Source organism: Pan troglodytes, chromosome 9, assembly GCF_028858775.2.
Source record: "Pan troglodytes isolate AG18354 chromosome 9, NHGRI_mPanTro3-v2.0_pri, whole genome shotgun sequence".
Taxonomy (NCBI): domain Eukaryota; kingdom Metazoa; phylum Chordata; class Mammalia; order Primates; family Hominidae; genus Pan; species Pan troglodytes.
In genome coordinates, this window is record NC_072407.2 from 38,054,834 (window position 1) to 38,076,905 (window position 22,072).

At 43.2% G+C, this 22,072-nt stretch overlaps 1 protein-coding gene and 1 long non-coding RNA gene across 2 annotated transcripts in view; one reads left to right on the forward strand and one right to left on the reverse strand.

The window, feature by feature from the left end:
* Positions 1 to 3,402: 3,402 nt before the first annotated feature.
* LOC134807245 (uncharacterized) lies at positions 3,403 to 5,210 on the reverse strand. The gene is made up of 2 exons (XR_010147157.1): positions 4,967 to 5,210; positions 3,403 to 4,467 (listed from the first exon to the last, which is right to left on the reverse strand). It is a non-coding gene; the product is annotated as an uncharacterized LOC134807245 (long non-coding RNA).
* Positions 4,605 to 22,072, forward strand: part of CAPRIN1 (cell cycle associated protein 1) — a 51,922-nt gene continuing 34,454 nt past the window's right edge. Inside the window, exons 1-2 of the mRNA XM_016920660.4 lie at positions 4,605 to 5,300; positions 5,850 to 6,065. Of these exons, the coding sequence (XP_016776149.1) occupies positions 5,850 to 6,065 (216 nt within the window). The 5' untranslated portion in view covers positions 4,605 to 5,300. The remainder of the gene's footprint in view (positions 5,301 to 5,849; positions 6,066 to 22,072) is intronic.

Here is a 22,072-nt window from a genome sequence, read left to right on the forward strand (position 1 = left end):
TTTTTACATTTTTTTTAGTAGAGACGGGGTTTTGCCACGTTAGCCAGACTGGTCTCAAACTCCTGACCTCAGGTGATCCACCCGCCTTAGCCTCCCAAAGTGCTGGGATTACAGGCGTGAGCCAACTCACCATGCTGCATAATGCATTTCTAAAGGCATTTTTAATTTGGGGGGCCAGTGTCATCAGAGTAGTTTTACTTGTAAAGTACTAGAACAAGTGACTACTTTTTTGTTTTGTTTTTTGAGATAGAGTCTTGCCCTGTCACCCAGGCTGGAGTGCAGTGGCGCAATCTTGGTTCACTGCAACCTCTGCCTCCCAGGTTCAAGTGATTCTCCTTCCTCAGCCTCCTGAGTAGCTGGGATTACAGGCACCCGCCACCACGCCCGGCTAATTTTTGTATTTTTAGTAGAAACAGGGTTTCACCATGTTGGCCAGGCTGGTCTCCAACTCCTGACCTTGGGTGATCCGTCTGCCTTGGCCTCCCAAAGTGCTGGAATTACAAGCATGAGCCACCGTGCCTGGCCAGTGACTACATCTTTTATCTCATAAAATAGAACAGCATTTCCCAAACTCGGCATTATTGATGTTTTGGTCTGAATAATTGTGTGTTGTTTTGTGCATTGTAAGATGTTTAGAAGCATCTTTGGCCTCTACATACTGGATGCAATTAACATCTTCCCCTCAAGTTGTGACAACTAAATACTTCTAGACATTGCTAGTGATTTGGTGCTTAGGAGACCTTTAAATCAAGTGTCCCCGAGGGACAAAATCACCACAGGTTGGGAACCACTGAAATAGAAACATGATGTTAAGACAACATACAATTCATATAAGTAACTATATGAAAGATTTTAGTACCTGTGGCCAAGGTGTTTTTGCTTTTAAAACATTTTTATTTTTAGGCTGGGCGCAGTGGCTCAGGCCTGTAATCCCAGCTCTTTGGGAGGCCAAGGCAGGTGGGTTGCCTGAACTCAGGAATTTGAGGCCAGCCTGGCCAACATGGTGAAATCCTGTCTCTACCAAAAATACAAAAATTAGTCGGGCATGATGGCAGGCACCTGTAATCCCAGCTACTCGGGAGGCTGAGGCAGGAGAACTACTTGAACCCAGGAGGTAGAGATTGCAGTGAGCTGAGATCTTGCCACTGCACTCCAGCCTGGGCGACAGAATGATACTCCATCTCAAAAAAATAAATAAGTAAAATAAAATAAAAATAAAATTTTTATTTTTATTTTTTAGATGCTGGGTTTTACTCTGTTGTCCAGGCTGGAGTGTAGTGACATGATATTGCATCCTTGAACTACTGGGCTCAACTAATGCTCTCATTTCAGCCTCCCGAGTAGCTGGGATTTCAAGCACATACCACTGTGTTTACTTTTACATTGAGTAAAGTGTGTAGCTTCTAAGAGTGTTCAATAACAAACAACAGTATTTCGTGAAATCTGAAATAACTATTCTGAACATATTGTACCTCTACAAAACCTGAAGTCCTGTTTCTAAGCATAATATTACACGCAAGAAAAGGTGGACATAGGAAAATATAAGCGGAAAAGGATGTTATCTCAGCTGATGACCAAAATGTAAGAATTCAGAGACAGTATGGACCAATAGTAATAATAATATTAAAACCGTACTGATATGTTAATACAGTAGGCAATACTTAGTGACAAAATAGTTGTGCCAGGCATGCTATTGCTTATGAGGATCCAGAGATGGAAAAACAAAACGACTGCTCTTTTTCTTTGAAAAGCTTAGAGTTTAGCGGTGGTTCATGGACACATAGACAATCATTGATTGAATTACAATAAAAAAGACTGTACTGGAAAAATTATGATAGAAATGTCTACTCCTGACTTGTAGTAAAATGACTGAAAAACAAATTTAAGAAACTTTAAGAGCCTTAGCTATGTGAACAGTGTAGTTCACACTTTGGTCAGGTTTCTGTCAACCTGAAACAAAGAGGCAGTTCATATAATTCAGATGAAGATTCCTCTCTTTTGCTACAAATAAGCATCAGCTTATTGGGTGACTCAAGTTCAAGCAGTTGAATTATTTTGCTAAAATGATCAGGATAAATAGTTTAATTATTCACTTTGTGGAAACTTCAAAGTGCTGTGGTCTAATGAATTGAACAAGCAAATGTCAGCTTGAAAGATTTGTTATTGAAATATATTATTTTGCATATTGTTGTATTTGCTTTAATATATTTAATATTGGCATATATTAAAGTATACCAAGGTTTTTAAATTTATAAACCATTTATAAACATATTCTGCTCCTCCAGTGTGTTTTCTGGGAACCCTTTATTTCTTCAATGATGCAATCACTGCAAGCTACTGCATAGCTCTGTACTAGAAAAAAGGGTTTAAAAAATGAGTATTTAAAATTCACATAAACATAGCTTCAGTCAAGTAGGAAATACACAAATTTGAATGACTGAGACCTTGGCATTGAGCTGGGCAGGAAGTGAGCTTTAGGACACAGCTTTGCCTTAAATTTATTGGTCTTTCTGGACTTGCTGACCTGAACAGACAAACGCAGAATGTCAGAACACCAATGAAACGGGATTGGGATGATATAGGAAGTGAAAGCGTGACAGCTTCATATATTCACCAAATATTTCTGGCTCATCTGCTTCCTACCCGGCATCTGATAGAATACCATCTCTTGACTCCCTTATAGTTGGATAGGGTCATGTGACTCTTTTTGGCCAATGAATTTAAGCAGATGTGATGCATATCTACTTGTCTAAAGCATTTAATTGACTGAGATATTCCTGAGTTCTCTTGTGGTACAGTGATCAGCAACACTTGAGATATGGCATCAGCATGAATCTACTGAGTGACTACTACGAACAGGGCACTCTGTTGAACTGTGATGGATGTGTACCATTTGCAGTTGTTTTTTGTTTTTTGAGACAGTCTCACTCTGTTGCTTAGGCTGGAATGCAGTGGCACAATCTTGGCTCACTGCAGCCTCTGCCTCCCGGGTTCTCGTGCCTCAACCTCCTGAGCAGCTGTAATTACAGGCATGCGCCACCACACCCAGCAAATTTTTTTGTATTTTTAGTAGAGACAGGATTTGCCATGTTGGCCAGGCTGGTCTCGAACTCCTGACCTCAAGTGATCTGCCAGCCTTGGCTTCCCAAAATGTTGGAATTACAGGCGTGAGCCCCTTCACCTGGCCCCTTTGTAGTTTTAAACCAGGGATTGGCAAACACTTTTTTTGTAAAAGAAGAGATAGTATTCTAGGTTTTGCACACCCTACTGTCTGTTGCACACCCAACTACTCAACTCTGCTGTGCTATGGCAGAGAGGCAGTCATAGAATGGATGTGCATAGATGGATTGGATGTCTCCCAATAAAACTTTAGACATTGGTCAATTCCGAGGAACAAAACAGTGATTTCTGAAACTTTAATGTACACACAAATCTCCTGAAGATCTTGTTAAAATGCAGATTCAGTTAAGTCTGTTATGGAGTCCAAGATAGTAGTGATAGTGGTAGTGAGAGAGGTTGGGCTGAATAAACTTTGAGTTGCAAGGAGCTAAAGGATTATCATCTCCGTTTCTAGCCTCTAGGCCTGGCATAATTGCTCAGTGTAGTGCTAAGGATGGTTTAGGTGACTAAATTTTGCAACTATGACTCCCCATCTAATGCAGCAAAAGCCAGTCCTTACCGTGGTCTTTCAGGCCCTACAAGACCAGCCCCCTTTAATATGTTTGACCTCATCTCCTACTCTCTGCTCTTGCCACTATGGTTTCCGTGCTGTTCCTTGAACCCAAAAAGCACACTCCGTCTCAGATCTTAGTACTTGGTGTTTCCTCTACCTGGAAAATTCCTCCTCCAAGGTAGCCGCTTAGCCTTCTTCCTCACTTCCTTCAGCACTAGCTCAAACGTCAGTAAGGCTTTCCCTGACCACCGTTTTTTCTTTTCTCTACCATTTCACTATCTGACATGTATTTACTTGTCTTCCCCTTACTTAGATTGTAAGCTCCATGTAAATATGTTTTGTTCATAATCCCTAGCACTTAAGAGTTCCCAGCACACAGTAAGGTGCTCAATAAATATTTGAATGAATATATAACAGACTTTGCAGCTAACCAGGATATCTTGAGGTCGGAGGCTGCTGTTGTTTCTCCAGGCTCCCTCAGGATGCACTGTTGCCAGTCAGCGTTACTCATTTTATTCCCTAGGGAACAGTGGGTTTGGTAGAACTCTCTTCTAAATCTCTTTTTCATAGAATTTAAATTATAAATTGGTCATTTACTGTTGTCACACAATATTGCGTTGCTGAATTTTCCACTGATTATATTCATTTTATTTCCTCCCAGAACTTGGTTTCTTGTTTTTCTGCTCACTGTCCACACCCACTCCACCCCAAGGCTGGAATAATTCTCTTGGAGCAAAAAAATCATCTTTTTCTTTGTATTTCATTGAACGTTCTCTTTACAGTGTTAGGTAAACCTAAAACAAAAGGAAACAAAAGTCTAATAATTCGTAATACTCAGGCCTACTGGATGTATAACATCATAGGGTAGCTGAAGACTCTTTGTGAGGCCAGAGCTTTAGGATTTAAAAAGCCACCAACCATGACCGTGTCCGACACGTTCTACAGAGAACTCCTAGGATTACTGGGTGATTGTTTGGTGGGGAAGCGGCGAGTTGTCTTTTTTTCAAAAGACGTTTTGGGGTATGGAGTTTGCTCGCTCTGCATACAGAAGGAATTCTAGAAGCTGGGATTGCACCACCCACCCCACGCACCCCTTACTTGCAGAAACCTTTGCCCCCCAACCCCCACCCCAAATAAGGGCTCTTCAAGGGGCAGTTGCCAGCTCCAGAGCCAGCTGCTTGACACCTATTGTCCCCGTTTGGGCGTCAAACGATTTCGCCTGAAGGACCCTAGCGTCGATTGCTCTCAAAACTCAAGGGCCCTTTCCTTCGGCCTTGCCGGGGCCATCCCCACCTGTGTCCAGGAGGCGCCCCACAGCGCCGGGGCCGGGGGACGGCCGAAAAGCTAGCTGGCGGCCTCTTCCCGGCAGGCGTTCGCGCCGGGCAGCCCGAGCGGCCGCGAAGGCCCCCGCTCTCCGCTTCTCCCGCCCCTCGCGACCCAGAGGGCTGCTGGCTGGCTAAGTCCCTCCCGCTCCCGGCTCTCGCCTCACTAGGAGCGGCTCTCGGCGCAGCGGGACAGGGCGAAGCGGCCTGCGCCCACGGAGCGCGCGACACTGCCCGGAAGGGACCGCCACCCTTGCCCCCTCAGCTGCCCACTCGTGATTTCCAGCGGCCTCCGCGCGCGCACGGTGAGCGCCACCCGGGACCGAGCCGCTGCAGGGGAAGAGGGCCGCTGCGCCCGAGTGTCCTTTATCTCCGGACCCGCTGGAGCTTCCGAGGGGCTTGCCCCCAAGTCCCCCCACCCCACCCCGGTCATTTCCCATGCCCTTCTCTGCCCCCAAGCCCCGACCTCTCTCTTTCCTCCCTTCTCCGGAAGCCGGCAAAAGCCGGCCCTCCCCGGTAGGGACCGTTGCACTGGCCGTTGGCGGCCGGCGCGGCGATGCCCCGCCTCCGGCGCGAGCCTCGGAGCCCCCGGGCTGGTAGGCCGAGCCGGCGGCTCCGCGGGGGAGGGGCGGGTCGGGGGGCGGTGCGAGGCCCAGCCGGGCGCCCCGCTGGCGGGTCGCGCGCGCGCCCGCGCACTCTTCCTGCCCTCGAGGCGCGCCGCGCCCCCTCCCCCACCCGCTCGCGTAGGCTCCCGCCCGCTGCGCGTTTTGTCCCGCGTCTCGCCCCGTCCGTCTCCTGACTCGCCGCTCTTGTCCTTCCTCCCGCTTTTTCTTCTCTCTCCTTGCGGTCTGAAGATGCCCTCGGCCACCAGCCACAGCGGGAGCGGCAGCAAGTCGTCCGGACCGCCACCGCCGTCGGGTTCCTCCGGGAGTGAGGCGGCCGCGGGAGCCGGGGCCGCCGCGCCGGCTTCTCAGCACCCCGCAACCGGCACCGGCGCTGTCCAGACCGAGGCCATGAAGCAGATTCTCGGGGTGATCGACAAGAAACTTCGGAACCTGGAGAAGAAAAAGGTGCCAGGAGTTGGCGGGGAAGGGAGGGGTGGCTGCGGCCGGGCTCTGCGCCCCCTCCGACCCTGGTCGCTGGAGCCTTCTCTTCTTTTCGTCTCGGGAGCGTTACTAGGTCCCCTCCTCCCACCCCCTGGCCCACACGCCCCGTCTCCACGTTCAGCGGGAGCTTCGTGCCCAGAAAACGGGCTCTTGAAAGAGGCACTTGTCACCTGACTCGGACGCGGCACTGTCCCCCAGGCCTCTTTATTACTCTTCCGCTGTGGGTCCGGCTTTTTGGCCTTTGGGAGTGGGACATGTGAGGGTGGGGGCCTGTCGTCAGGACTTCACTGTATGGTGCCCTTCTTTCCGTCTCTGAGGCCCGATTTCTCTGACGAGGGCCCAAAATGAAGAGGTCCCTGCGCGGGGGGCTCCGGGTTCAACCGACCGCCTCGTGGAGTTGGGGCGGCCTGCGTCCTGCAGCCTTGGGGTCTGTCCGCTCGGTTACCATGCACTCGAGACCTGTCGAGCGTCCCCTCTTCTTCCGTAGGAGAGAAGTGTGTTTAGAATCTTAAGGTAGAACTGCCTTTCCGGCAGGCCCATTTTGAATGGGTCTTCGATTTGCTACCCCCGCCCCCATGCGATGGGCTCCCCTGCGTTTCCCTCTTTGTTTCAATTGTTTAGGTGTCCCCCCGAGCCTCAGGCTCAGCTCAATCGCGAGATGATTTTCTGCAGCGACTTTTTGTTCCTAGGGGACTATGAAGGGGCGGGGGACTGCCACGATTTAGATTCGTTGGGGGCTGGGTCCTGGGGAGACTGGAGAGGATGGCTGGGACTCGGGGCACATGGAGAGAGCGTCTAACATGGCGGCGGCTGCGGGGAGAGGGAAGCGCTTTACTGGAGCTGCATTGTGAGCACAAAGCGAAAGCAGAGGGGGGAGGGCAGAGACCAGGCAGCCGCCCCGACTGGCCTCCTTAGGCCCCCCTCTAAAAAAAAAAAAAAAAAAAAATCGAGCCACACCCACGATTTTTTGGATTCAACATTTAGTCCTTGTAGATCAAACTACTGAGGTATATCTGCATCTGCAAGTCAGCCTTTTGTTTTATGCTTTCATCGCAGGACAGTGTAAACTCTTGTTTAGAGGGGCGTGTGTATGTATGTAGAGAAAAGGTCTGGGCAGAGTGAATAATTAAAATGAGTAAGATCAGAGGTGGAAGGGGAGAAACAAATTAGTCGTTTGTAAAAACGAGGTAATTACGTCTGTGACTATCATGTTAACTTGAATTTTACCTTATAAAGTAAAATGAAACTTTGATAACTTCTACTTGTCTGCCTCTAGGAAAACATATTTATAACATGTTGAATTTCCAGGAAATCATTTTGCAGTGTTTATGTAGCCAGACACCTAATAGTGTTACTTGAGGTGCTGATATAGTAAGTGGCTAAAACTTGGGCTGTGGGAAATAAGTTGAAGAAAACTGGTGATGTTTAGGTCTTATTAATTTTACTTATATATTTTACATTTTGGGAGAGTTTTAAAACATTTAGATTTGATACTTCCGTGTTTCATCTTCGGTATTGAAGGTTGGAAGTTTTACTTGAATTTCATGGACTTGGGATTTCTTTTTTTCCCCAATCCTTTATTTTGATAAATGTATGTTTTATTATAGGTAATTGGAATAGTAAATGTAGTTACATCAAGAAAGTAACAAAAGTATTTTAAGTGTAAGGTAGCTACATTCAAATGTTGAATGGAATAAGCATGCCCAAGGCCAGTATCTTCTGAGTCTGACACATGATTTAGTTTACCCAGTTGGGTATCCTCTTAAATTTTTTTTTTTTTTTTTTTGAGACGGAGTTTCGATCTTTTTGCCCAGGCTGGAGTACAATGGCGCGATCTCAGCTCACTGCAACCTCCACCTCCCGGGTTCAAGCGATTCTCCTCCCTCAGCCTCCCAAGTAGCTGGGAGTACAGGTGCCTGCCACCACGCCCAGCTGATTTTTTGTATTTTTAGTAGAGACAGGGTTTCACCCTGTTGGCCAGGATTGTCTCGATCTCTTGACCTCCTGATCCGCCCGCCTTGGTCTTCCAAAGTGCTGTTACAGGAGTGAGCCCCTGTGCCTGGCCTCTTTTTAAAATTTTAATGCAGTAAACAAGCCTGCTGATCTGGCTGCTACTTGAGTTTTTGATTCTTTAGAATTTCTTGGAAATGTTTTTTTCTAGGACAGTAATTGAACATAAATATTAATGATTATGAACAGTAATGTGTTAATACTAATTATGAACATTAATGATTAGTGATATAAAGTGTAGAGACATTAATGACTGAAAGATAACTCCTCAAAGAAGTTAATATAAAGATAGGTGCTGATTGGCAGCCAATTTAGTTGTGAGGTGGCTGTTAGAATCTAGTATTCAAGTACTTCTGAAAAAAAAATATAAATCTAGTTTATAAGCCCCTCCTGAGGACTTGAACCATGACTGGTCATTAAATGTGTATAGGTGTATGTGAATTACTATACTCTGTCATACCCTACCCTCAAGTTATTTTGTTATTTTATTTTTATTTTTTGAGATGAATCTCTGTTGCCCAGGCTGGAGTGCCCAGGCTGGAGTGCGGTAGGATGATCTTGGCTTCCTGCAACTTCCACCTCCCGGGTTCAAGTGATCCTCCCGCCTCAGCCTCCTAAGTAGCTGTGATTAGAAGTGTGCGCCACCACCCCAGGCAATTTTTTTTTCTTTGAGAAGTCTCGCTCTTGTCCCCCAGGCTGGAGTGCGACGATGTGATCTGATGTGATCTCGGTTCACTGCAACCTCCGCCTCCTGGGTTCAAGCGATTCTCCTGCCTTGGCCCCCCGCCCAGAGTAGCTGGGGTTACAGGCACCTGCCACCACGCCCAACTAATTTTTGTATTTTTAGTAGAGACAGGTTTTACCTTGTTGGTCAGGTTGGTCTAGAACTCCTGACCTCAGGTGATCCAGCCGCCTCGGCCTCCCAGAGTGCTGGGATTACAGGCGTGAGCCACAGTGTGCGGCCAGATTTTTTGTATTTTTAGTAGAGATGGGGTTTCACCACGTTGGCTAGGCTGATCTGGAACTCCTGACCTCAAGTGATCCACCCGCGTCCACCTCCCAAAGTGCTGGGGTTACAGGTGTGAGCCACCATGCCGGGCCTCCCCTAAAGTCATAAAGGAGAAAATAATGTAATTATTACATAGATTATTAACTAGGCTAATACATACTGAAAGATTGCCGTGTTAATAATGGAGATTCAACAAACTGCACAAAGTAACTTATTTTTCTGTCTTCTCAGTGTTTTAAGTGGTAGATAGCAAAAAGGTCAAGTTATAGTTAAGTCTTGAGACTTTGATAAGCCACAGACTGAACTCTACCTACTTGTTAAGTAGTTAAGTTGGCAGTATTGATGTTGACTTAATTGCTATTAAAACTATATCTTTTGCCCTTTGAAAAACCCAGGGCATTTGGATTTGCCCTAAATTTAAGCACATCTGGTTTTTAATTTAAATCCTTTTTATATTTAGATGATTTACTTGTGAGAAGACTTAACTGTTTTTAAGTATAAGTGAGCATTTCTAATGCACTAAAATAGGATTGCTTTACAAATCAGTTTTGAATTCCTCTTTAGAAACCCTTGTGGAGTAAAGTGAGGTACTATTTACAATTAGATTTGTTTTGACTTCAATCCATTTAGCAACTTACATTTGAGCTTTATTTCAATCTTGACCTATTCTTTTCAGAGCCTTCTGGACCAAAATGCTTTTTTTATGGATTTTAAAATCAAATATCCTGGCAAAAATGACTATGGATATGTAGTATTGCTTAAATTAAAACAGAGAATTGAAATAATTTTATTGTACTTTAAAAAACAAAGTTGTTTATTTCCTAATAATTTGAGCCATTAAAGAAAAAGCTAAGCATCTGCTCATTGAGAATGCATGCTCTTAATGTTGATGAAATATGATCGTATTATGTAATGCAACTAAAAGGCTTGGTGGGTTTTTAAATTCAGGCTTATAAAGAGTACATGAATGTTTAGCAAAGAGAAGAAATACAGCTTTGATAATCAAGTGTAAAATCCATTTGCAAATCTTACAGGTAATATTGAATTGAGTGATTAACTGCCTAGTTTTCTTTATCAGTTCATTGGTGCTGAACTGGGCCCTAGGCTATGCAAGATATTTCAAAACCAAGTCTTAATTTTAACTGAAGAGAGACCTCATTTGATATTATTAGATGTAATCAGTTGTGATATAGAATAAAGGATGTTTTAATAGATGACATTTAAAATTGTTATATTCTTTGTGAATATAATAGGTTTAGACTCTAGTGACTTTGGTAGGTGAAAGATTAACTAATGATCACTTGCGTAAAATGCAAAAATAGCCTGACAGCTTTTTAACCACTAAGTGACCAAAACTGATAGCCAGAAGTTTAGTGTTTTTTATACTTTTTCCTGAAGGCTTTCTGCACTTCATCTTTGCAGTTAGCATTCTTTAAAAAGAATGCTGTTGTTGTGAGGGTAACATTTCTTTCTAGAACGTTGCAGTGTGTCTGTGCTTAGAATTTTCATTGCAGCTGTTGTGCAGAACTTGTGTGTTCAGTGTTTTAAAATAAAAACATTCTTAACTATTTTATAAGTAAAATCTTTCCTTGAGGCTATTACCTGAAGCCTTCTTTGACATTTAAGATCTCTTGATGTGTTTGCTTTTCCATGGGTTGCAAGAACTATTCTTCTGCAATGCAGAGGGCAAGATTATTTTGCATTCACTTTGTCATAGAAAAAAGCTGTAATGCTTAATTTGTTTCCCTTTGCTTGACTGTGTGTGTTTGTATGTGTAGCACTGGGAAGTATTTAAAAAGTAAAGCTGTGAATTCCCCCAAGTGATAATGGGTACCTTTTTCTAGGGTGAGAGTCGAAGCCTAAGTATTACATTGAGAATGTATTGTTTTAACCTGGCCAAATTAGTGTACTCTAGGATACTACCCATGTGGCAGATATTTGAGAATGCATTTTGTGTGACTTACAGATTAAGCATACAATTTGCCAAAATTTTATGTAATTAATTTCCTAGTTTACATTTAGGGCTAGATGAAGACTAGTAGTGTTTCATCTTTTAGAAAAACTAACACTTTTCCTTTAGTAAAAGTGTTAATTTTTGCAATACTTTTGCAAAAGGTTAAACTTATAGCAATTTTGTCATAGCTATAATCTTACACTGTTATAAAATTTAGAGGATTTTTAATTTTTATTTATTATCATTATTTGAGACAGTTTTGCTCTCGTTGCCCAGGCTGGAGTGTAATGGCGCGACCTCGGCTCACTACAACCTCCCCCTCCCAGGTTCAAGCTATTCTTCTGCCTTAGCCTCCTGAGTAGCTGGGATTACAGGCGCCCGCCACCACGCCCGGCTAATTTTTTATATTTTTAGTAGAGATGGGATTTCACCATGTTGGCCAGGCTGGTCTCAAAACGCCTGACCTGAAGTGATCCACCCACTTCAGCCTCCAAAGTGTTGGGATTATAGGCATGAGCCACCATGTCCGGCCTAAGAGTTTTTTTTTAGAGCTTAAACCACCTTAGAATTTAGTCCAATTCATTTTATAGAAGACAAAATTGAGATGTTTATATGGAATGACTTAGGTTGGAATGGGTGATTTCCAAAATTCTCGCAGTTTTTTTTGAAACAGAATCTTGCTCTGTCGCCCAGGACTGGAGTGCAGTGGTGCAATCTCAGCTCACTGCAACCTCTGCCTCCTGGGTTCAAGTGATTCTCATGCCTCAGCCTCCCGAGTAGCTGGGATTACAGGTGCATGCCACCACGCCCAGCTAATTTTTGTATTTTTAGTAGAGACGGGGTTTTGCCATGTTGACCAGGCTGGTCTCAAACTCCTGACCTCAAGTGATCTGCACGCCTTGGCCTCCCAAAGTGCTGGGATTACAGGCGTGAGCCACCACACCCGGCCTCTTAAATAATGTTTTATGGGAGTAATTAGAATTTGTAATGTTCCACGGCCTAAGTGTAGTTTTCATGTTTAATTATGTAGAATCAAGTAAAGCCTTTTGCTTCAAATCCTTAGAGTTTTTCTGTTTTAAAAAACTGAATGCAAAAGAAAAATGCTTTCCATTTCCTTATTATTAGACTTTTATTAATGTCTCATTGTTAAACTTTGTGTTTGCATTGTCCGGGTAATGGGGTTCTGAGAATATCGGTAAGGTAAAATCCCAGTGTGTCAGGTATCGTTGGGACATCCATATTGTAATGAAATAAACTTTTATAAAGTTTAAACTCTTAAGTTTTTCTTTATGTTTAGCTTCCTATGTACATTTGTCAGACTCTACTGCAGCTTGGTATGTTGTAGACCGGAAAAATCTGGAAAAAGCATTACCAGTAGAGAGAAATAAGAAGTGTGACAACCTTTTCATCCAAATTACTGTATTCCAAGCTTCTGGGTATTTTTTGGTAATTGGTTCCTTTTTCTGGGGGAAATGAATGGTGTGTGTGTATACAGTATAGAAGAGTGAGAGGAGTAGCAGAAGAGAAATTCATCCAAAGTTGGAACTGTAAATTGCTTTGTTTTAGCCCATTTATTTATTTCTTTCACTAGCTCTACTACAGTGCTTTTGTTAGATAGACTATGAGTACAAAAACGTGGGTGAAAGATAATTTACTGAGTAGAGTTCAAAATTCAAACTTCCTGAGGAAAGGGGAGGGTGTGCTTCTTGACCATGCTCAGCTAAAGTAGTTTGTTTCCTTTAACTTCCCTGTTACCTATTGTCTGTACACTTCTTGACATTGTTTTTTTTTTTTTTTTTTTTGAGACGGAGTCTTGCTGTGTCGCCCAGCCTGGAGTGCAATGGTGTGGTCTTGGCTCACTGCAACCTCCGCCTCCTGGGTTCAAGTGATTCTCTTGCCTCAGCCTCCTGAGTAGCTGGGACTACAGGTGCATGCCACCACATCTGGCTAATTTTTTGTATTTTTAGTAGAGACGGGGTTTCGCCATGTTGGCCATGCTGGTCTTGAACTCCTGACCTTGTGATCTGCCTGCCTCGGCCTCCAGAACTTCTTGACATTTTTATATTGCCTTGTGTTGTTAACCTTACATGTTTTTCTAAATTGGTAATAAGCTCTTTGTGGGCAGAGACTATTAACATCACTTTGCTGTGCTTTCTCACACATGGTATATGCTGAATAAGTACTTGCTAGTTTGGCCAAATCATTACATAGAAATATCTGTAGCTTCATTAACAACCCTGTTAAAATGGATTAATCCATGGGGTTAGGGAGGAAATGCTTTTTGCACAGAACTATTTACTTGCAGTGTTTTTTTATTGAAATTGATTTTTTTCCTGAAGGGTTTTTTAACTTTTTACAGGTGCGTAGAGTTGATGAGTAGGCAAGTAGAAGAATACTTTTTTTTTTTAAAGCTGGGTAGCAGGCTGGGCATGGTGGCTCACGCCTGTAATCTCAGCACTTTGGGAGGCTGAGGCAGGTGGATCACCTGAGGTCAGGAGTTCGAGACCAGCCTGGCCAACCTGTGAAACCCCGCCTCTATTAAAAATATGAAAAATTAGCCGGGCATGGTGGCATGCAACTGTAGTTCCAGCTACTTGGGAGGCCGAGACAGGAGAATTGTTTGAACCTGGGAGGCAGACGTTGCAGTGAGCCGAGATCGCGCCACTGTACTTTAGCCTGGGCGACAGAGTGATACTCCATCTCAAAAAAAAAAAAGCTGGGTAGCATTAGCAAGATATGTGAATGGTCTTAAGAGAACACAGATAATTCTTATTATTAGAACCATTGTACATTATTGGAAATTTCATTGCATTCTCCTCAATACTGTTCTAAAAATATTTTAATTTTAATTTTTTAGAGACAGGGTCTCACTATCACCCAGGCTGGAGTTCAGCAGGGCAATCATAGCTCATTCCAACCTTGAACTCTTAGCCTTAAGCAATCCTCTTGTCTCAGCCTCCCAAAGTGTTGGCATTACAGGGTTGACCCACTGTGCCTGGCCCACCTCAATACATAGAAATAACTGAAATATACTTTAGTCATTAAAAAACCCTTTGGGCCTACACTTTGAGTTACATTGAACTTCTTTTTACATTGTGAACAGGAAAGATAGTAAGCAAAAGTTTCCTCAGTTTTTAAAAGGACGGTAGAAAGAACACATTGCAATCTATAGATGATCCATGGCAGCTATCTTCAAATGCTGAAAGCTTGCTCATGTAGCAGGAGTCTGTGCTGTTTTAGAAAATGAAAAAGTATTAAACAGTGATGGTGGGGATGTAATTTTTTTACATTTAACTCCCAAGGAATGTATTAATATAAATAAGTTGTACAGAATTATGCTAAGGAATAGCTTGGTTAAAGCAACTAATATTTCGAAAGATGCCCTTTAAGATTATTTATGGTAATTTGCTTTTCAAATCCAGAAGCTTTAGACTTTTTAAGAATATAGTTCAAAGTAGGTGATGCTGGAACTTGTTAACATTTCTTTTTCCTACTAGAGTCAGCTGCTTCAATTCACTCAGACTTACCTGCATAATTATAACCTTGGACAAAGGAATAAAGGTTTTTACAGGATTGGGTTTTATCTTTTTTAAAAAATTGGACAAACGGCTTGTGAAACTAAACTCCTGGATACTTAACCTGCTTGAAAAATTATCTTACAATGGAACCTTAGGTAACATCCTTTTTTTTTTTTTGAGATGGAGGTTTGCTTTTGTTGCCCAGGCTGGAGTACAATGGCGCAATCTCAGCTCACTGCAACCTCTGCCTCCCAGGTTCAAGTGATTCTCCTGCCTAAGCCTCCCAAGTAGCTGATATTACAGGCAACCACCACCGCACCTGGCTAATTTTCTGTATTTTTAGTAGAGACCAGGTTTCATCATGTTGCCCAGGCTGGTCTCAAACTCCTGACCTCAGGAGATTCGTCCACTTTGGCCTCCCAAAGTGTTGAGATTACAGGCATGAGCCACTGCACCTGGCCTAGGTTAGCATTCTTATGCCATTCTTAGCATTCAGAAATCCAGCATTCCCGACAGGTGTTCATTCAGCCTCTGCTTTAACCAGTCTTCCAGGGCCTGGTAGAGTGCTCGTTTCTCAATGAAAATTTGTTTCATTGGTGTGCCACTCTTTAAGTTCTTGGTGGTAGAAGTATATCCTTACCGGCCGGGCACAATGGCTCATGCCTGTAATCCTAACACTTTTGGGAGGCTGAGGCGGGCAGATCTCCTGATGTCAGGAGTTCGAGATCAGCCTGGCCAACATGGTGAAACCCCGTCTCTACTAAAAATACAAAAATTAGCTGTGCGTAGTGGCTCATGCCTGTAATCCCAGTTACCTGGAAGTCTGAGGCAGGAGAATCGCTGGAACCTGGGAGGCAGAGGCTGCATGAGCCAAGATCGCACCACTACACTCCAGCATGGGTGACACAGCGAGAGTCTGTCTCAAAAAAAAAAAAAAAAAAAAAGCATATCCTTACCACCACTGTTTAATAGTCTTTGTTTTCTGGAACAGCATAGACTCCCGCTACATGAGCATGCTTTCAACATTTGAAGAAAGCTGCCATGGATCAGCTATGGATTGTAGTGTATGTTCTTTCTACCCTGCTTTTAAAAATTGAGGAAACTTTTGCTTACTATCTTTTTTGTCTTCTGGGGATTTCACTAGCTAACAATACTCAGTTGAAATTGTGGAGGGCAAATAGGAGACAGTCAGCTGCCTACCATTGTGGGCAAAGTCAAAACTCGTAATTGTCTAAGTGAAGAACAGAGAATGTGGGGATTGGGGACTTGAAATAATACCTGGAAAAACTGGTAAAGATTGGACCGGGCGCGGTGGCTCACGCCTGTAATCCCAGCACTTTGGGAGGCCGAGGCGGGCGGATAACGAGGTCAGGAGATCAAGACCATCTTGGCTAACACGGTGAAACCCTGTCTCTCCTAAAAATACAAAAAATTAGCCGGGCGTGGTGGTGGGCGCCTGTAGTCCCAGCTACTCGGGAGGCTGAGGCAGGAGAATGGCGTGAACCTAGGAGGCAGAGCTTGCAGTGAGCCGAGATCACGCCACTGCACTCCAGCCTGGGCGACAGAGCAAAACTCTGTCTCAAAAAAAAAAAAAAAAGGAAAACTGCTAAAGATTATGGAAAGTTGAGAGGAAAAGAAATATTTTGTCTTTGCAAAAGTTGGTACAGTACTCTAGAAGTGATTTATTTGGCCTGGATACATAAAGTATAGCTAGGTGCTCTTAACTACTTTGGTTATTTTAGGCTTCATTTTTAAGTATTCCCTCTCAGTTTAGACATCTCCTTATTTGAGAATAGGAGTTACGAAGTTTTCCTGGATAGCCAAGTTAGTTTTTTTCAGATAGCCAAGTCAGTTAATCTTTCTTCTGACTATTTAAAATTGTCTAGTTGAAGAATTTTTAGGGTTTTTTGGAGTTTATCATCTCTCTTTGCTATTTATTTTTAATTGCATAATTAAAAATTAATTCTTAAATTTTTTATTTGTGGAATTTGTTGGCTATAACAATAAAGAAGCAAAGCCCAGGAGGACATCTATCATGGATATCCCTCTTCTGGCACTCTAATGGCACCTACTGAACTTAATTTAAAAAATCCATTTCAAGAAAGTAACTTTGGTGGTGATGAAAAACTTCTTGGGAAGAATGGAAGATCTAGATGTATTGCAATTCAGCACAACATAATAATCTGATTGGAGAAAGGAAGAAAACAGCAGCAGCAGAGGCAGAGCTGGAATGTAGCAACAGCTGGAATCCAGAATGACATTCTAAGGGGGAGGGTTGTTAAGGCACAAATGATTTTTCTGGGATTTAAGACCTTACTTAGATAAGTTATTTAACTGTGTTTTTCAATTTACAGTTAGGTGAAATATGATTGATAGTAATGCCTCCCTGATAGGGTTAGCTACCTTTTAAATTTGAATGTCTGTTACATAGTGAATACTGTCAACTATTAAAAGCAGTAAAGAAACAGGATATAGAGCGAGACTGGATAGCACTTGTTGGGATAATTATTTCCCAGTACCACATGACTCTGACATCTACTGGATGTGGTCACACCTCTCCCATGATTCCCCCTTAAAGACTCTGGGTAATCTGGGAAATGGCCTGATTTTTATCTTGCTCATATGTGTGCTGTAAATGGATTTTTAATACACTTAGGATACTCAGCTGAAAAGGAACTCTAAATTGAATTTCAAGTTAGAAAGGATCTAAGAGGGCAGGTGTGTGTTATCAACATTGTAACGTAGTAGGCTTTCTGATGAAGATAGTTTTTTTTTGAGATGGAGTTTCGCCCTTGTTGCCCAGGCTGGAGTGCAATGGTGTGATCTCAGCTCACCGCTACCTCCACCTCCCGGGTTCAAGCAATTCTCCTGCCTCACCCTCCCTAGTAGCTGTGTTTACAGGCATGTGCCACCATGGCTGGCTAATTTTGTATTTTTAGTAGAGACGGGGTTTCTCCATGTTGGTCAGGCTGGTCTTGAACTCCTGACCTCAGGTGATCCACCTGTCTCGGCCTCCCAGAGTGCTGGGATTACAGGTGTGAGCCACCGTGCCTGGCCTGAAGATACATTTTTATGCTAGGAAAATGGTTTCATTCTCTAGGAAAAATACTTAATATCTTATTTGTTTCATGAGTAGCTGACCAATTTACTGTTACCTCTCCTGCTGCTGTTAGCCATGTTCCAGCCCAGGAAAGAATAAAGCTGTGTCTGTCTGGAGCCCTTTATTACTCCTATCTTTACCATTCTGTTCTTAGTATAATGTTGGATCTGTCAATGTGACAAGCTATTCCTTGTATATTCGCTTAGTTCATGCTGTAAATTTTAACACCAGTGGACAAATTTTCTAGTTGGACTTTAATGTAAACCATTTGAATAGGAAGTGACAATAGGAATGAAGCCACTTAAGATGGCATCATTTTTCTCTTGAGTAGTCTGTGCTTTCAAAGATTAGGCATATTGTATTTGGAGAAGTACAGATACCATATCCTTTTCCTTATCACGGAAGGCCACTTAAGGAGTAAGCTGAGATTGCAAGCTATAGTAATCTTCATAGCTATAGTAATAGCTACTTTCATTTTGAAAAGTAAAAAATTAGACCAATTGTCCTAAGAGGCTTTCTGTTTATAGTGTACATTTTGGTATTTACCACTTAGTTTAACTTCTGAGGTGTCAGCTAAGAATGCAAGATTTAACAAAAGTACTACTTACAAATGGCAGTGGTAAGCCTTTGTTTTTTCTCTCTCACCTCTCCTTCTCAAAGGTGGTAACCCCTAAGTGTTCAGATCATAAACGAGTGTTCTCTTTATGAAATAGTTACTAGGTTAGATTCGTAAACTGGTCTAGAAATCCAGCCACAGTTCAAGTTTTCTGGGTTGTTTAAAGTTTCAACTTTAAAGTTTATTGAACAACTTACTTCCAAATTAAAGCTGCTGTATAATGGTTTTTTTTTTTTTTTTTTTTTTTTTTGAGATGGAGTCTCGCTCTGTTGCCCAAGCTGGAGTGCAGGGGCGCTATCTTGGCTCACTGCAAGCTCCACCTCCCGGGTTCTCACCTTTCTCCTGCCTCAGCCTCCTGAGTAGCTGGGACTACAGGTGCCCGCCACCACGCCCGACTAATTTTTTTTTTGTATTTTTAGTAGAGACAGGGTTTCACCTTGTTAGCCAGGATGGTCTCGATCTCCTGACCTCGTGATCTGCCCGCCTTGGCCTCCCAAAGTGCTGGGATTACAGGCGTGAGCCACTGCACCCGGCCCCGTATAATGGTTTTTAAGGTCACTAATCATACCATATGTTTGATTCAGAATAATTTATTTCCAGGTTCCACTGGGCTATTACAAGTTAATTACAATGTATTTGAACGAGATGAGTGTTTCTCAAACTTTAGCATGCATCAGAATCACCCAGAAGACTCAATACCCACTACAAATTGCTGGGTTCCCCCAGCCACCACTGAGTTTCTGATTCAGTAGGTCTGGGGTAGTGCCTGAGAATTTGTGTTTCTAACAAGTCGCCAGTTGATGCTGATGTTGCTGGTTTGGGGCCTACAGTTTTAAAAATCACTGACGTAAACCAACATAGGGTCTCTGCTCTGCAGAGATCTGATTATATATAATAGTGAAAGTCCTTCCCAGCTCAGATTCCATGGTGATAAAGTTCTTTGTATACCTCAATAGCTGAGAGATCAGGAAATCCTATATTTTACTGATAAGGGAAAAACTCGTGCCTTTTAATTAAGTTTTTATTGTCATCCTGCAGTTTTCTTAATAAGTTTTGGTATTTCCTCTTTTGAGTGCTGTTTCTTAGAAACTTTGATCAGACTTAGGATCCTGCTTTCCTGAAGCTTAGGCAAGGACAGGGGATAGGATATTTGTAATAGTAGTGTAGAAAATGTTAACAGCCATGGAAGAACATGTGTAATGCTATGATGAAACTTTCTTTTTTTATTGTGGTTAGAAAAATGTTATATGGATGACCTGTAGTTTCTTTTGATCTCACTCTTGGTCAGGCTGGAGTGTGATAGCGCGATCACACGTTGAGGCTACTCACTGCAGCCTCAACCTCCCCAGACTCAGTGATCCTCCTACCTGCACCTCCTGGGACTGCAGGTGCGCGCCACCAGGCCCGGCTACTTTTTGTATTTTTTGCAGAGACAGGGTTTTGCCATGTTGCCTGGGCTGGTCTTGAACTCCTACTCTTGAGCTCAGATGATTTCCTCACCTTGGCCTGTCAAAGTGCTAAAGTGCTAGGATTACAGGTGTGAGCCACTGTGCTTGGCCAAGACCTGTAGTTTCTGTACCTTTTTAATTTATTTTTATTTATTTATTTTTTATTTTTTTTGAGACAGGTTCTCACTCTGTCACCCAGGCTGGAGTGCAGTGGCACGATCTCGGCTCTCTGCAACCTCTGCCTCCTGGGTTCAAGCAGTTCTCCTGCCTCAGCCTCCCGAGTAGCTGGGATTACAGGTGGCCGCCTCCACACCCGGCTCATTTTTGTATTTTTAGTAGAGACGGGGTTTCACCATATTGGCCAGGCTGGTCTCGAACTCCTGACCTTGTGATCCGCCTGCCTCGGCCTCCCAAAGTGCTGGAATTACAGGCGTGAGCCACTGTGCCTGGCCACCTTTTTTATTTATTTATTTTTTTGAGACGGAGTCTCACTCTGTTGTCCAGGCTGGAGTGCAGTGGCATGGTCTTGGCTCACTGCAACCTCCACCTTCTGCCTCAGCCTCCCGAGTAGCTGGGACTAGAAGCACATGCCACCATGCCTGGCTAATTTTTGTATTTTTTTTTTTTTTTCAGTAGAGTTAGGGTTTCACCATGTTGGCCAGGCTGGTCTCCAACTCTTGACCTTGTGATCCACCCGCCTCAGCCTCCTGAAGTGCTAGCATTACAGGCGTGAGCCATCACACCCAGCATTTTTTTTTTTTTTTTAAGACAGTCTTACTCTGTTTCCCGGGCTGGAATGCAGTGACACAATCTCGACTCAGTGTAGTCTCCACCTCCTGGGTTCAAGTGATTCTCGTGCCTCAGCCTCCTGAGTAGCTGGGATTACAAGTTCATGCCACCACGCCCAGCTAATTTTTGTATTTTTAGTAGAGACGAGATTTTGTCATGTTGACCAAGATGGTCTTGAACTCCTGACCTCAAGTGATCTGCCTGCCTTGGCCTCCCAAAGTGTTGGGATTACAGGTGTGAGCCATGGCGTCGGGACCTGTACCTTTGATTTACTACATTTTTTTGATTGGGCAATTCAGTTCGCTGGGTATAAGGAACTGTGGTCTGCTCTTTGAAAATTCTGTAAAAGTGTCTTGAGATTGTTGAGTTATGATTTATATACTTATTTCCTTACAGTAAACTCATCAGTTCTTCACCTTTTAAAAATCTCAGTTATTGGATTGAAACATGAGAAATATGTTAATAGTAATACTAAATCAGAATAAATAGGCATATGAGCTTTAATAAAATGCACAGTTGTTTTTTTTTAAATTTTTATTTTATTGGCCACGATACTGTGCTGTCACCCAGGCTGGAGAGCAGTTGTGCACATCACGACTTCCGACTTGTGGTCTCGTGATCATCCTGTCTCAGCCTCCCAAGTAGCTAGGACCATAGGCACTAAGTTAAAAAATTTCCACGCCTCGGTAGTTTTTAAATTTTTTGTAGAGACAGGTTCTCACTATGTTGTCCAGGCTGGTCTTGAACTGCTGGCCTCAAGTGATCCTTCTGCGTTGGCCTCCCAAAGTGCTGGGATTGCAGGCCTGAGCAACCATGCCTGGCCATAATGTGTCGATCTTTATTTTGGCTATGCAGAGTTCTTTTTGCATACTTTCTTTTGTCATAATGTTCCATGAAGATGTGTACCATGAAGCTGAGTTTCACATACTGGCTGTTTCCCTTTTCATTTCCCCTTTAACCTTGTTCCAGTTATTGCCGTGTAACAGATTAATCCAAAATTTAAGGGATTAAAACCATGATTTTCTTATGCACAAAGATTCTGCCTGTCAGGGATTCAGACAGGGCACACAGGAGTTTTGATGTTTCTGTTCGATGACACTGGGGGCCTCGTGGGAAGACTAAGACTTGTTCATTCATATGTTTGTTGCTTGGACTAAAATGAGTAGAACCACAGGGATTGCTGATCAGAAGCAAGAGGACTTTCTTCATGGCATGGCTTCCTCATGATGTGGCAGTCTCAGAGTTACTGTATTTGTATGATGGCTGAAGGCTCCAAATACAGGTGTTTGGATCACCAGCAAACAAGGCAGAGATAGATTGCTTTTATGACTCAGCCTTGGAAATCATACAGCATCACTTATACAGTACTCTTGGTTGAAGCTCACTCAAGTACAATGGCAGGGGAAGTAGACTAGTTGTTAATGGAGTAGTGCCAAGGTCACATTTTAGAACAGTATGTGAGACTGCATGCAGATTTTGTAGCTATCTTTGGAAAATGTAATCTGCGATAGCTCTCGGTTTGGATGA